This window comes from Pezoporus wallicus, unplaced genomic scaffold (assembly GCF_028554395.1).
Source record: "Pezoporus wallicus isolate ANWC-B61680 ecotype Strahan unplaced genomic scaffold, APGP_CSIRO_Pwel_v1 contig_1876, whole genome shotgun sequence".
NCBI classification, from domain to species: domain Eukaryota; kingdom Metazoa; phylum Chordata; class Aves; order Psittaciformes; family Psittacidae; genus Pezoporus; species Pezoporus wallicus.
The window spans coordinates 1,635,036-1,650,572 of NW_026638337.1; the positions used below are offsets into that span (position 1 = coordinate 1,635,036).

Here is a 15,537-nt window from a genome sequence, read left to right on the forward strand (position 1 = left end):
GGATTTTGTTTGCTTTAACAAAGCATCGTGAATTCTTTTTTGTAGGTATGATTTAGAAGTTGATAAAAGTAAACGATCAGCAATCAAAAAAATTACAGAAAGAGATGATGCAGCAGGTAAAACACTTGTACTGTGTATCTCTAAAATCATATCGCTAAACGCCGTTGTATCTCCTAGCGGTAGCAATAAGAATGTGGAAAGTAAAAAAGCAGCAGCAATAATTGAAGTTACTGATGGCTGGTATGGGATTAGAGCTCTTCTGGATCCACCTCTCAAAGCTTTCTTACATAGAAGAAGGCTGGCTGTTGGTCAGAAGATCATAGTGCATGGAGCAGAACTTGTTGGCTCTCAGAATGGATGTACACCACTGGAAGCCCCAGATTCTCTTATGTTAAAGGTAAAACAAAGTATTAGTTCAGCTTGACTGGATGTGACCAAGAAATGTGATAGATGCTGTGTAATTGAGCCATGTTTTATAAGCAGAAAAAGCTTTCTCAGGACTTTATAAACACACATTGTTTTCTTGAAGTTTAATAATCATATTTGTAAGACATGACACCAGGTAGCTGACACTACTCAATAGGATAGAAAGACAAGTTTAAAATATTAAGTTGTGCCAATTTTTTCCTTCTCCTTTATTTGGCAACATGGAATTTGGGGGAAGAATGGGGGAGAAGAAACAGGTCATGGGAGGGTGAGCTTGGGCAAGGGTTTCTTTAACTTGTTTGAGGATGATTAAAGCACTGGGTGACGTTTCAGCATAAAACTTTTGCTCTTCTGGTATAGAGCAGTGGCTTGCCTCATAGGTGCTCATTTCCTAGAGAATTTTAATTCATCAAATTTTTTGGTTCCTGTTTAAAATGCATTCTTCAATGTGATATATTCAGGTGCAAAAATGAGATATTCTTAGCAAGGTCAATGTGAAAATAGTCTTCCCTCTAGTTATAATAAGTTGGATATCTTTTTGACCTACTGGTGACAGTTTTTCAACATTTGACTTACTCAGATTTCGGCGAACAGCACTCGCTGTGCACGATGGCATGCAAAACTAGGATTTCACTCGGATCCCAGGCCTTTCCCTTTGCCTTTGTCATCACTTTACAGTGAGGGTGGTGCAGTGGGATGTATTGACGTAGTTGTTCAAAGAACTTACCCTATTCAGGTATGCTATTTTATTAATCTGACAGGTTTTATGAGGTAAAAATCATGTTAGTTAATTGCTATATTATTCCTCAAATCAGCCATTGTATGGAGAGCTAGAAAATTTGAGAGAAGATGCCGTTATGTGTAAAATAAACAGAAGTGGTTCCTGTTCTGTGTGTGTATTCAATATTTCAGGACTGGAGCATCCTGCTGTAAGAAGAATTTGAGTTTGTGCTCAGGATCTCTGGTTGGCTTTGCTTTCAGCTTCAGAAAGCCAGAAATAATTGAACTTCAGTTCTGTAATCTAAAAAGCACAGTGCTTGTTTTAAAGGAGAAAAAAATACTGACAATTTAAACTCCGAAGTAGTTCATATGCGCACATTTTCAGTATGGTCAGACTTCACTCTAACTACTTGCTTTTATGACAATACCACCTACAAAAAGAAATATTTAAATTAGTAATCAGTCCTCTTAATGTTAACAGTCTAATCAGGATACAACTTTCAGATTTTGTTAACTTAGCACATGTTAAACTTGGAATTTACACATAAGGGTTTTTTTGCTGTTTTCTTTCTAAAGTGTTATATTAACTGTTGATTTATGTAAAATGAATTCTGTAAAGGTAATAGCAATACTTGGTTTGGATCACTACATAATCATAAATAAATGTCATTAATGGAGGAAATTGCAGCACTTACTATGTGAACTGCGTGATAGGTAGAAAGGGGACTAATCTGTAACTACATCAATAGTAAATAGCTTCCAGGCTGGGGAGAAAAGTGGTGCTTTGTATCTCTTGATATCAAAGATTCATGTGCTGATGTTTTATTTGTTTGTTTGGGCTTTTTTAAGCACTGAGACTTGCTCAAACATAACAAAAAAATAGGAAGATGTGGGCTGTCTGTCTCCTTTTACTCAAGAGTCAAGGAGTATAGGAATCACAGTAACCCTAATTAAAGGTGTCAAACTGTGAATACTGCAGGAAATGCATGGCATGCAGGGCCTATTTCAGCAATTCACTTCTTCATAAGGATTAGTCCTTCAGCCCTTTCTCATCCTGCTTCTCTATGCTAAACCTGGAGCTCACCTAATCCTGTTGCTTAGCTAATTAAATTCATTAAACCAGGAGCAACTAACTCATAGTAATAATACAAAAAAAACAGCCAAACAAAGCTCCCATCGCAGGGAGCGTCGGTCTAGATGGCCTTTAAAGGTCCCTTCCAACCCTAAGTATTCTATTATTCTATTAAAAAAAAAAAAAGCCCACAATGAGCTGCTGTTTTTTGAATTAACAAACTGAGTGTGGTCTGATGAGATCCAATATATGCTAAGTACAAAGGAGAAGATAGGACTGTGCAGCAAAGAGAAAGGTAAGGGATCACTTTCAGCAGCACTGACCTCTTTGTTTGGCTTACCTCTTCCTTCAAATTAGGCAAGGTTGTGAACAAGACTGGAGTCCTGTGGTACCATTTCAGGCAGAAAAAGTTTAAGACTGTCACAGTATCACAGTATGTTAGAGATTGGAAGGGACCTCGAAAGATCATCTAGTCCAATCCCCCTGCCGGAGCAGGAACACCTACATAATGTTACACAGGAATGCGTCCAGGCGGGTTTTGAATGTCTCCAGGGAAGGAGACTCCACAACCTCCCTGGGCAGCCTGTTCCAGTGTTCCGTCACCCTCACTGAGAAGAAGTTTCTTCTCAAGTTTAAGTGGAACCTCTTGTGTTCCAGTTTGTACCCATTACCCCTTGTCCTATCATTGTTTGCCACTGAGTAGAGCCTGGCTCCGTCCTCGTGACACTCCCCCTTTATATATTTATAGACACTTATAAGGTCACCCCTCAGTCTCCTCTTCTCCAAACTATAGAGACCCAGCTCCCTCAGTCTTTCCTCATAAGGGAGATATTCCACTCCCCTAATCATCTTTGTTGCCCTGTGCTGGACTCTCTCCAGCAGCTCCCTGTCCTTCTTGAACTGAGGGGCCCAGAACTGGACACAATATTCCAGATGGGGTCTCACCAGGGCAGAGTAGAGGGGAAGGAGGACCTCTCTCGACCTACTAACCACCGCCCTTCTAATACACCCCAGGATGCCATTGGCCTTCTTGGCCCCAAGGGCACAGTGTTGGCTCATGGTCATCCTGTCGTCCACTAGGACCCCCAGGTCCCTCTCCCCTACACTGCTCTCTAACAGGTCGTTCCCCAACCTATACTGGAACCTGGGGTTGTTCCTGCCCAGATGCAGGACTCTACACTTTCCCTTGTTATATTTCATCAAGTTACTCCCTGCCCAACTCTCCAGCCTGTCCAGGTCTCGCTGGATGGCAGCACAGCCTTCTGGCGTGTCAGCCACTCCTCCCAGCCTAGTGTCATCAGCAAATTTGCTGATAGTACACTTAATTCCCTCATCTAAATCATTGATGAATATATTAAATAATACCGGTCCCAGTACTGACCCTTGAGGCACTCCACTAGTTACAGGCCTCCAACTAGACTCAGCCCCATAGACTACAACTCTCTGGCTTCTCTCCTTCAGCCAGTTCGCAGTCCACCTCACTACCTGATCATCCAGTCCACACTTCCTCATTTTAGCCGTGAGGATGCTGTGGGAGACTGTGTCAAATGCTTTGCTGAGGTCAAGGTAGACCACATCCACCGCTCTGCCATCATCCATCCACCGTGTTATTTCCTCATAAAAGGCTAAGAGGTTGGTCAAACATGATTTCCCCCTGGTGAAGCCATGTTGACTGCCCCTCATAACCTTCTTATCCTTGATATGCCTTAAGATGGTACCAAGGATAAGGTGTTCCATCACTTTCCCAGGGATGGAGGTGAGGCTGACCGGTCTATAGTTACCCGGGTCCTCCTTCTTGCCCTTTTTGAAGACTGGAGTGACATTTGCTTTCCTCCAGTCCTCAGGCACCTCTCCCGTTTCCCAAGACTTGGTAAAGATGATGGAGAGTGGTCTAGCAATGACTTCCGCCAGTTCCCTCAGCACCCGCGGGTGCATCCCATCTGGACCCATGGATTTATGGATGTCCAGATTGCTCAACTGGTCTCTAACCCATTCCTCATCGACTAAGGCAAACCGCTCCGTCGACCTGACTTCATCTAAGGTCTCAGGGGTACAGGGCTCTTCAGGACTGCCCGCAGCAGAGTAGACAGAGACAAAGAAGGCATTCAGTAACTCTGCCATCTCTTTATCTTCTGTCACCAGGGCACCCATCTCGTTCATCAGTGGGCCTACATTGCCTCTGGTGTTAGTTTTGTCTGCCATGTATTTAAAAAAGCTCTTTTTGCTGTCCTTGACCCTTCTCGCCAGGTTTAATTCTAAGGATGCCTTAGTCCTCCTAGCTGCCTTCCTACATCCTCTAGCAGCAGCCTTATATTCCTCCCAAGTGGCCAGCCCCTCCTTCCATGACCTGTAAACTCTCCTCTTCCACTTGAGCATACCCAGCAATTCCCTATTTAGCCACGCAGGTCTCTTGGCCCTCTTCCTTGACTTCCTACATGTCGGGATGCTCCGATCTTGAGCACGGAAAAAGCAGTCCTTGAATGTCAACCAACTATCTTGGGCCCCTTTACCTTCAAGCAGCCCTGCCCATGGGAATTCCCCTAGCAATTGCTTGAAAAGGCCAAAGTTTGCCCTGCTAAAGTCCAGGGTTGCAATTCTACTTGGTATTCTACTAGTCCTGCCACACAAGATCCTGAACTCCACCATCTCGTGGTCTCTGCAACCAAGGCAGCCCTCAACCCTTACTGCTTCGACCAGACCCTTCTTGTTAGTGAGGATGAGATCCAGCAGCGCTCCTCTCCTGGTCAGCTCATCCACCATTTGCAGGAGGAAAATCTTGAGAAGAACATGATATTTCTTTTACAGCATATAACCTAGTGTGTTAGACAATGCAGTTGATGTGGAAACGTAAATTGGGTAGAAGATAGAATGCAGTTCTGGTGTATTTTTAAGCATTGAGTTTGATGGTTCATATCTTAATGTATCTGCCAGTGGGATCCAGCTATCTTCGAAATTACATCATTGATACCTATTAGTATCAGCTTTGGTTTCTTCAGCTGTTGAATCATGCAGTTTTGATTACTCATTCATTCTGTCTGTGTATCTTTAAAGTGAAGATTTACAAACTAATGCTGTGGGGTTTTGCCTTCTACCTGTTACACTGAAAGAACTTACAACTTATTGCCTGTTCATTTTTTTTAAAGCATTTTTACTTAACAGTGAATATGAGAAGGAAGTTAAATGAAGTTAAAAATTTGAAAGTCTGGGTTTGTTTTTGTTTTTTTAATCTTCTTATTTCAGTGGATGGAAAAGACGTCAGCTGGTTCATATGTATTTCGTAACAGCCGAGCTGAAGAAAGGGAAGCTGCCAGGCATGCAGAGGGTCAACAAAAGAAACTGGAAGCTCTGTTCGCAAAAATCCAAGCAGAATATGAGAAGCATGAAGGTAAAGTTGTCATTATTTCAGAACATGTATCAAAACCACAAAAACTTCAGTGTTTACAGAAGAGTTTAAGGAAACTGGCAAAACTTATGTGGTGATAGAGAAGCAGAGATAGGGTTTTAGGTTGGTTTGGTGGTGGTGGTTTTGTGTTGTGTTGTTTTAGGCTTTTTACTTCCTACGTATCAAGACCTTTCAGTACAAAACAGTTATATATATATTTGCTTGGCTTCTCAGCTCTCTGGAAAACTCTTCCTGAATGTGTTGGTAACCAGGCTACTAAAAAATTAGCATTGAGATGATGCTTAGGGAAGTGCTACAGAATTGTAGAGCTGTTAATTCCATTCTCTTCAAAGACCTGACACCATAATATTTCACCCAGAGGTGGACGCTGCTTAGAATGTATCTTAGTAGATCTGAACACTCAAGACTGAGCATCTTGCCTCACAAATTTTGGGGGACTGTGAAGATACTGAGATTAGTGGAACCACTAAATGGGACAGGAACCCTGGTCACACAGAACATGGAGAAGGCTGAGGTACTGAACACCTTTTTCATCTCACCCTTAACAAGCAATGCCAGCCTTCAGCAATCCTAGGCCCTAGAAACCAGGGCAAAGTCCGGAAGAGGATCAAGTTAGAGAATGCTTACATAAACTGGAAATATGTAAGTCTGTTGGTGATGGGATGGACCCACAAGTACTGAAGGAGCTAGCTAATGTCTTTGTGAGGCTGCTCTGATCATGGTGATTGGTAGAGGTGCCTGAAGACTGGAGGAAGGCAAATGTGTCTCCTGTCTTCAAGAAGGACAGGAAGAAGGACCCAGAGAACTAACTACAAGCTGGTCAGGCTTACCTTTATACCCGAGAAAGTGATGAAACAACTAATCGTGGAAACCATTTCCAGGCACATAAAGGACAATAATATGATAGGGAGTAATCAGCACAGATTCACCCAGGGGAAGCCATGTTTAACGAACCTGAAAACCTTCTCTGATGAAATGCCTTTTATCTATCCAAGCCAGTCAAGAGCAATGCATATTGTCTACCTTCACTTCAGTAAGGCTTTTGACAATGCCTTCCTTACAATCCTTATAGAGATGCTGATGACGCATGAGCTGGATGAGCAGTCAGGTGGGTTGAAGACGGGCTGAACGGTCGGGCCTAGAGGATGGTGATCAGTGGCATAAAGTCTGTTTGGAGACCAGTAACTAGTGGTGTACTCCACAGATCAATGCTTGGTCCAGTCCTGTTTTACCTTCTTCATTAATGATCTGGGCAGAGTGTCCTCTCAGCAGGTTTGTGATGATACAAAATTAGGACTGATACAATAGAGGATTGTGCTGCCATCCAGAGGGACCTCAACAGGCTGGAGAAATGGGCTTACAAGAGCATTGTGAAGTTCAACAAAGGGAAGTGCAAATCTTGCACCTGGGGAGGAACAGTCCCATGCACTAGTATATGCTTGGAACCACCCAGCTGGAAAGCAGCTTTCTGGAAAAGGTCCTGGGGGTCCTGGTGACAAGCTGAAGAGTGTTGCTAGAAGGTCTAAGGAAGTGATCCTTCCCCTTTGTTTAGCATTGGTAAAGCTGCATGTGGAGTGCTGTGTCCAGTTCTCGGCTCCCTAGCACAAGAAAGATGTGGACATGTTTGGAAAGAGCCAAAGGGCCATGAAGATGCTTAAGGGGTTAGAGTATCTGACATAAGAGAAAATGTTGAGAGAGATGCTTCTGTTCAGCCTCAAGAAGAGAAGGCGCAGGGGCATCTGATCTGTGACATAAATACGTGAAGGGAGGGTGCCGAAGATGGAGCCAGACTTTCCCAGTGTTGCCTAGCAACAGGACCAGAGGCAATGGGCACAGAAACAGGAGGTTCCCTCTGGACATCAGGAAACCCTTTTTCACTGTTGGGTTACCAACAGCGTTGCCTGCAGAGGCTGTAAAATCTTTGTTCTTGGAGATATGGAAGAGCTTGCTGGACATGGTCTTGGGTATGTGACCCTACTTGAGCAGGAGGGTTGGCCAAGATGACCTGCAGAGATCCCTTCCAACTTCAGCCGTTTTCCTGATTCCGTAACAGGATGACACTGTGCCAGTGATTTCTAGCGGTAGTTTCAGGTCTGCTACTGCTCTAAGTGCTGCAACTTCCTGAAACTCACTGCTGCAATAGAAAGTGTTTGCTTCCTCTTAAGTTTAACTCAGCTAAACTGGAATGAGGATTAAGGGATACTAGGATTCTTGCCACCCTGATTATGGATTCCAACTGTCTTAATACTCTGGTCTGGGTTTTTGTAAGGAGTTTTTATTGGGTTTGGTTCAGTGGAGTTCTGTGGGTGGGGTGTTAATATTTTTTGTTGCTGTTGATTTGGTTTGTTGTTGGTTTTCTATCCAGAAACAGATAGGATTCCATCACTGCAGTAACCTCTGCAGTTCTAATTTCATATGGTCATATCTACAACCCAGATAGCTGCTCACTTTCCATAAATCTTTCTCATGCTGATCTGTAACACCAAGAAGTTCTCTAGCTGCTTTCTCAGCACAGAGTCCCTCATAACTAACAATGCTAGATCTTGGTATCTTCGAGGCTTTTTTGCTGTATGAGAGGAACAGGAAGTGACAGACATACAGAAAATGTGGTCAACTATTGATGAAATTTCGTAGCAGCCTCTCAAGTCTACCGTCGCCTCCTAAGTTCAGACACTGATACTAGCTTCCCCAAAGTTTGTATAAATATTCTGATCTATGTTGTGTTTGAATGAATGAGACATTTTTTTCTGTTTGCATTTTCTAAATGTATATACACACGTATATCAGTTCCTGTATAGAAGTGGTTTTTATTTGTATTCTGGCAAGACCTACGTACTGCCATGCTTCTTGCATAATTATTTCTTCTTTCACTTTCAAATTGCATTGATTGCATGCAACATAATGGTGCTTTTTCAACAGAGAGAACTAGCAGAGCACTGAGATCACGCACAGTCACAAGACAGCAAATCCGTAATTTGCAGGATGGTGCAGAACTTTATGAAGCAATTCAGAATGCATCTGATCCTGGTTATATGGAGGTAACTGTAGATCCTACTGGGCTAATTTGGAAACGCTAGTGGTATGATTTACAATATCATACCTAACAGCTAAAATCCACTATTAAATTACTATTTTTTTTTGCTGCCTTTTGAGATTTTCTACAGCATGCCTACTGCTAAATAAATTAAGATTAAAAAAATGAATTAAAATAGATTAATAATATATTGGATTATAAAACAGAATGCTATTTTCTCTTGACATAAAAATCCAGGATATAGCACAATTAAAAGTTAGTTAGTTGTAATTTTATTTCTTTGTCTTCTAAATATGAAAACTAAATGCATCTGGACTTTCACATGTATATTCTTGCATGCTGCTTACTGAAGTGTTTGATTGTATTGTCATTGTTCTCATTCCCTGTTCCAGTTCAATCACAACTTTCAAGTGCATATGCCTTTGTTAATGAAGGTGCAGGTGATTAGTGCCTGCCAGTTGGTAAAAATGAAATACATACCTTGTCTTTTACAAGTCAGGATCCTTGACTGTCATAAAGCCAAATGATCTGTGACTATCTGATACAATGTTAATCATGTCTATGGTGCTGCATGTAAAGGCATCTGGATCTTGAAGACTTGGTCAGAAAGGTAACACTCCTGATGCATTTTAGTGTAGGTCACTGTATTAGCTCAGAGATAGCAGCCTACTGAGAGGTGCAGCTCTTCTTTTCTCCTGACAGAATGTTTCTCTATTATTTCTTCTTTCTTATGAAACAGAAGCATGCCAGTTGTATTAAATATTCACCTTAGTTATGTGCTCTTAAGCAGGCTTCTCGCTCCCTGTCACATATGAGCAGTGTGTTATGTAATACTGCAACAGCAGAGCACTAGCTGAGTAGCAGTCAAGACTGGTGACTCCTGTTGTGTTAACATACCACCTTATGTCAAGTCCTAGTAGTGTATCCATTGAACAGTAAATTGCTTGTAACAGACAAACAGATGCTATCTAAAAATCTTGGCAGGATTTTTTAATTAATAAAAGATCCTAAATACATTTTTCTCTCGGTTATAGGGATATCTCAGTGAAGACCAGCTAAAAGCTTTGAATGCTTACAGGCAGTTAATGAGTGAGAAAAAGCAAACTCAGATACAGGAAGAATTCAAGAAGGCTTTAGAGTCAGCAGCACAGGAAGAAAATGGTTGTTCCAAAAGAGATGTGTCTACTGTATGGAAATTATGTGTGGTAGACTACAGAAAGCAAGAAAAACATAAAGGTTAGTACTTGGAAAATTACAAATAACTTCTATCTAGACATGGTAACTGGCCAACATAGACAGATTTGAAGAGTTCTAGCATGTGTGTTAATACAACACACAACAGTTTTATTTGGGTTTTGGTTTAGGGCTTTTAGGTGGGAAGGAGTGTTGTGGATTTATTTTGACTAAAAGCTTTCAAATCAGCATTGCATAGCTAATACATCTTAATCTGATATTATCAGGGGTGATGCTGAGTATCTGGCGTCCACTGCTAGATGTTTATTCATTGCTAAAGGAAGGCAGTCGGTACAGAATCTACCATCTGTCAATATCACAGTCCAAAGCAAGATCAGACTCAACTAATATACAGTTAACAGCAACAAAGAAAACTCAGTATCTACAACTGTCAGTAAGTGGTTTAAATGCATAAAGATGTATCAGTAAAATGTATCAGTCTTATAAAGTGTCTTGTGTAAATACTTCAAAATGTTGTGTTTCTTCAGGTATCGCAGGAGGTGCTGGCACAGATTTTCTTTCCAAGGCAGGTCCTAAACTTCACCAGTTTGTCAGATCCTTCTTTTCAGCCACCATGTGCTGAGGTTGATTTAGTCGGAGTTGTCATTTCTATTAGCAGAACAGGTATGCTTTGGATCACGTTCATGTCCTCTCATTGAATAAGTAGTAATTTTTTTATTTCAAAAGTCAAAATGATCTTGGTGTTGTACCTGCATCTCAGGCCTGTGAAAACCTGCTAATATAGCTCATCACTGCTATATGCTAGCAGATAATTCTGTTCTCCTAAAGAAAAACTGTCCTCACTTGTTAGCTCAGGAAGAATTTAGTAAGGGAGGATCTAAGCTCAAGAGAGGCTTTTTTATTTTCATTCCATAAATTCTGTAAGTTCTCATATCTGTGTTCAGCATCTGCAGAAGTAGCGTCCTGCATGTGAGCTCTCTCTTTTGTGTGCAGTGTCTTGGAATGCAGGCACTGGAGCTCATGGGTAGGGACAGGTGCATACTCTTCCAAATGAAAAGGAAAAGCACAATAGGAATATTGGTTTTTAAACACTGGAACACAGACTTTGAGTTGTTTTCTGTAATTGATAAGGAGAGAGTGTAGAATATGAATGAAGCAAGAAACATCTGCTACCATGTAAATAGGCTGTCATATTGCATTTATCAATTCTCTTTCAAGATGTGTGTGACTTTTTTGCAGTCACAAATAGCAGTAATCAACCTTTCCTTGCAGATTTAAAGGTTTAATTCAGACTTTTTTTTGCTTTAAGGTTTCACTACTATGGTGTACTTATCTGATGAAAGCTATAATTTAGTGGCAGTAAAGATCTGGACAGATCTCAGACACTTTGCTATTGAAGATATAGTTATCCGCTGTGCATTCATTTCTGCAAGCAACCTTCAGTGGCAATCAGAATTCAGGTCAGAAATTCCTATGCTGTTGGCTGGAGATCTTTCTGTATTCTCAAGCAGTCCAAAGGAAAGCTATCTTCTAGAGAAGGTTAATGGACTGAGAAGTACAATAGAGGTAAATCTGTATATTTTTGGTTTAATTTTAGCTACTGCTGTGTTACATTTTTCACCAAAAATTCCATTAGTACTAAGAAATCTTTAAAACAAGTATTGCACGTGGTGTTGATCTTGAAGGTGGGAATTTGATGCTGGGAGACAGAGTAGGATGTTAATGCACTTTTCCTGCACATTCCTGACTCAACATATCACCTTTTTAATGTCTTTTGGTTTTGTTTTAATTTGGTTGTTTTTTTAATTCAGCTTAACCTACACTGTCTTTAGCATGTGCCACAGAATCTTCTCTGGCTAGCAACAAATACTGTACCTGTCAATAGGAAATCTGCCATGGACAGTTTGGCTCTAGCCTTTTAAAGGCTGGAATTTACTGTCTTGCTTAGTGAATATATTCAATATTGAATTGTTGATTTAATTTATTATTTCAGTTTTCTAGCTGTGCTAAATAGCATGTCCTGGTCACGCATTCCCACTTCTTGAAAAATAAGTTTAAATACAAAAGGATTTTTTTCTTGTTAACAATAAATGGAGGCTATGATACTTCCCTCCACAGAAAGTGCAGCAGTCTTAAAAGTTGTTGGTTTGATACAAAATAAACTTCTAGTGGGATTATGATGAGAAAACAAAGTCCTGAGTACTTTGTGAGCATACAGTACTTACACAATTTGAAAGCAAATATTCTGCATTTTAAACTGTTTTCTCCTTTATAGAATGTGGCCTCCTTTTGCTCTGATGCAGAAAGTAAATTAATGAATCTGCTACAAAGAAATCTCTTGCTTACACCCAGTTTAACTAAAAGATGTGGCTTGGAATGCCCCTCTCCTTTCTGCAACTCAGATCTTTATGCAGAGGATAAAAGTTTGGTAAGCTTTTAGTAATTAATACTGTGTTTATACAGACAGTATATACAGTAAGGATATAAGCAAGTTTTACACTGTTAGCTGTGGGGAATAGCTGTGGGGAATGGTCTCACTTCTCAGTCTGCTCCATACATTCTCTTCAGGGCAATGCAAGATGATTAGCTTTCTCTGTGCTTATTATGCCCCAGGAGGAACTGTAGGTTATTCTTCCTCCAGGTGGTACATGAAAACCTTCCCTTGTGGCCTGTGTTTTCACATCACAATTTAATAATTCTGATTTTTTTTTATGAGTAAAATGAGTCATTCTTTCCCTGTAGATGGTTTATTGCTTCCTTGGTCCCACTGTGAAGATTATCTGCCAGGGATGTCACAGGAGGGAAAAATCTTGATCTTTACTTTTTTTTTTCATAGCATTCTGCAGTTCCTATCCTTCCTTAGAGAATTTACCTCCTGGTCATCTTTTCCTAGATATTTTTCACTATTTCTAGGATTAAAAGGGGAGAGGTATCACCTAGTAAATATTTACGTTTTATATAAGTCTTTACAAAGATAGAGTTAAATAGTGCTAGAGTTTTCCATGACAGCTGCTGATGACAAGTTTTTCATGATGTGAGTACTGAGTGCAGTCAGAACAAAAATTTTTCTTGCCATTAGTTGTGAGGAAGGTGGAAACACCCCAGTGTGGTATCAATTCCTAGGGACTAAATTTAAGCTTATAAAGCATTCTTCTCCAATTCAGAGGGAGTGCTAATACCTAATTATGGTTTTGTTTATATCTATTTATTAAATATGTTAACAGATTTAAAACAGATGTTAAAGGTTCTCAAGCATATGTTTGAATGATTTGTTGTGCAGTGTCTATCCTGTATTGTTATCTTCAAGGTTTTTGGTCTAAATTCTATCCCTTTCTTCCTTCAAATTTTTTTCCTTGTTTTCTCTACTTAACAACCGGTTAAGGATATATCCAATGCCGTAGAAGACTAAACTCCTTTTTTTATGAGTGCTTTGATTTCCTACCACCTGGCAGAGGAAAATACCCATACATTTAGCTTAGATCTCAGAAACAGAATGTAAATGAGCTGTCTTAATGTACATGTAAACAGTGATTTATCAAGCATCAGTGCTTGAAAAATAGTATTGGACACCATCAGAAGGTATCAAACAAAAGTTAAGTTTGACATGAATGGTGACATAGAGGAGAAAACCTGGTACAAAAATGTGATTTTGTGGAAGTAATTGAGGAAGCTAAATAGGACATTCTGCTCAACATAAAAACCTTTTTTTTTTTTTAACTAGATCTCTTCTAAAACTGAAATAAAGCATCCAAGCCCTCTGTCAACTAGCACACCAAATATGAAATTTGTCACACGAGGGTCAGCAAAACCACCTTCACCTGCTAGAATTAATGGTGACCATCCCAAAAACAGCAAGAAGAGAAAAGCCATGGACTTCCTTAGTTGCATAGCCGCCCCTCCACCACTGACACCAATGTATTCAGTAATTTCTCCATCTTTAAAAAGAGCATTTCAGCCACCACGAAGTTTGGGTTTACAGCATAGCAATTCATCAAAAGAAACAAATCAAAATACTGGTCATGTCACCCCCCATAGAAAATTGAGAGAAAATGGCCATCTTCCTGAGAATGACCTGGTTGCTGATGAAGAACTTGCAATGATTAATACACAAGCACTCATGAATAATTTACCAGAAGAAAAGAAGATTTGAGTATGTAAATGAAAACAGCAATACAATAGCTACTAATTTATCTGACAATCTTTTACTCAAAAATAATTCCAGGTCTACTAGGCAAGCAAATAACTCATCAAAAAGCAGTTCTGAAGTAGCTGAGGCTCTTCAGAAGGATGGAAGAACCTGACAACTTGTTACCAGCCCACAGAATGCTACAAAGACGAAACCCCTGAAAATGCTACTAAATGCACATGTACAATACTGTATATATTTCAAATTCAGGTTTTTTTTACACTTTGTACCTTAAATTCCAATTGTATTTAATAAAGCTGTATTATAAAAACAACAACATTTCATCTGCAAAATAATTTGGAGTTGAGTAATTATACATTTCTCACACAAACATGTATTGTACAATAGCATCAGTGTGGCTGAAGGTCTGATGACATTTTTGAAACCATTGCTTTGATTCTGATGTATTCTTAAATTACAGCAAGATCTTTGTTTCAGTCTAAAGCAGTCACTTTTGTTACAACAGTTCTTTGGCTGTCAGAAGTGGCACAGGGCATAACAATTCTCTTAGGTTTATTGTTACCAAACATTACACTTTCATTCTGAAATACAGCTCTGTAATTGTGACGCAGTTCTTGTACTTTTCCCTTGGAACTTTCCATATAATGCTAAAATAGGTTTAGAGGACAGCTATTATTTGATTCATAGCAAAATGCCATACAAAGTTATTAATGATAGATCCTTGGTCAGCATTTCCAAGGAGCTGCTCCTCAAAGAAGCACTCGAGGCCACAGTATCATGAAAGATAATCAGATGTTTAATTTCATCACTTCTGCTGGGAGTGAGTCAGTACTTGAATTCATTACTTTGTTCTCATTAATTTAAACTTCTCAAAACTGGAGTTTCTCCACTGGAGAGGGATCCTGCTAGACTGGCTGCCAGCTCCACATTTTAGTTTGTTGTTAGCCTGCCCTTTGCCTGCTGTTTCCCACCACACACAAGTCAAAGGAGGGAGGATGTTTCAGATCCAGGGCCACCCCCAGCTCCTGCTCAACAACCTTTCAGGGGTCCTGTGCCACTTCCTTGGCTCACATGCCAAGCTGGGAATGGCTCCTGTTGCCAAGCTGGATATTGTATTAGGACTGCGAGAATTGACGCAAGCTTGCTGATAGTTCTGTAAACCTTTGTGCAACATGGCAGACACAGGTTCCCTAGACCCCTAGGTCACAATTATTTACAGTGATGATACTACTTCTTTCAATGCAGCTTTAGTAGAAGATGCAATTCATTTCATACTTCTGCTCTGTCCTGAAGAGAGCTTGGCTTTTGCCCTGAAACAGTAGATTACTTTATACCTTTACACTTCTTGGCTGAATTGCTAGATGAATAGCAGCTCTACCTGTATTTCTTAACAGCCAATGTGAGCTGTCTTCATATCCTACTGCAAAATAACTCACCGCTGCCCTGTTCTATAAGCACTGCCTAATAATCCACACACACTTAAAAAATAATTGCCATCACAAATGCTGCGTTTCAGAAATGTTTCATGAGGTGTCTTGATG

The 15,537-nt window shown here is 40.2% G+C and overlaps 1 protein-coding gene across 1 annotated transcript in view; it reads left to right on the top strand.

The window, feature by feature from the left end:
- Positions 1-14,314, top strand: part of BRCA2 (BRCA2 DNA repair associated) — a 38,008-nt gene extending 23,694 nt beyond the window's left edge. The window contains 12 exon segments of the mRNA XM_057410418.1: positions 46-397; positions 1,007-1,162; positions 5,459-5,603; positions 8,541-8,659; positions 9,690-9,891; positions 10,116-10,282; positions 10,377-10,512; positions 11,159-11,415; positions 12,125-12,277; positions 13,571-13,996; positions 13,998-14,137; positions 14,139-14,314. Of these exon segments, the coding sequence (XP_057266401.1) occupies positions 46-397; positions 1,007-1,162; positions 5,459-5,603; positions 8,541-8,659; positions 9,690-9,891; positions 10,116-10,282; positions 10,377-10,512; positions 11,159-11,415; positions 12,125-12,277; positions 13,571-13,996; positions 13,998-14,137; positions 14,139-14,196 (2,311 nt within the window). The 3' untranslated portion in view covers positions 14,197-14,314.
- Positions 14,315-15,537: the final 1,223 nt, after the last annotated feature.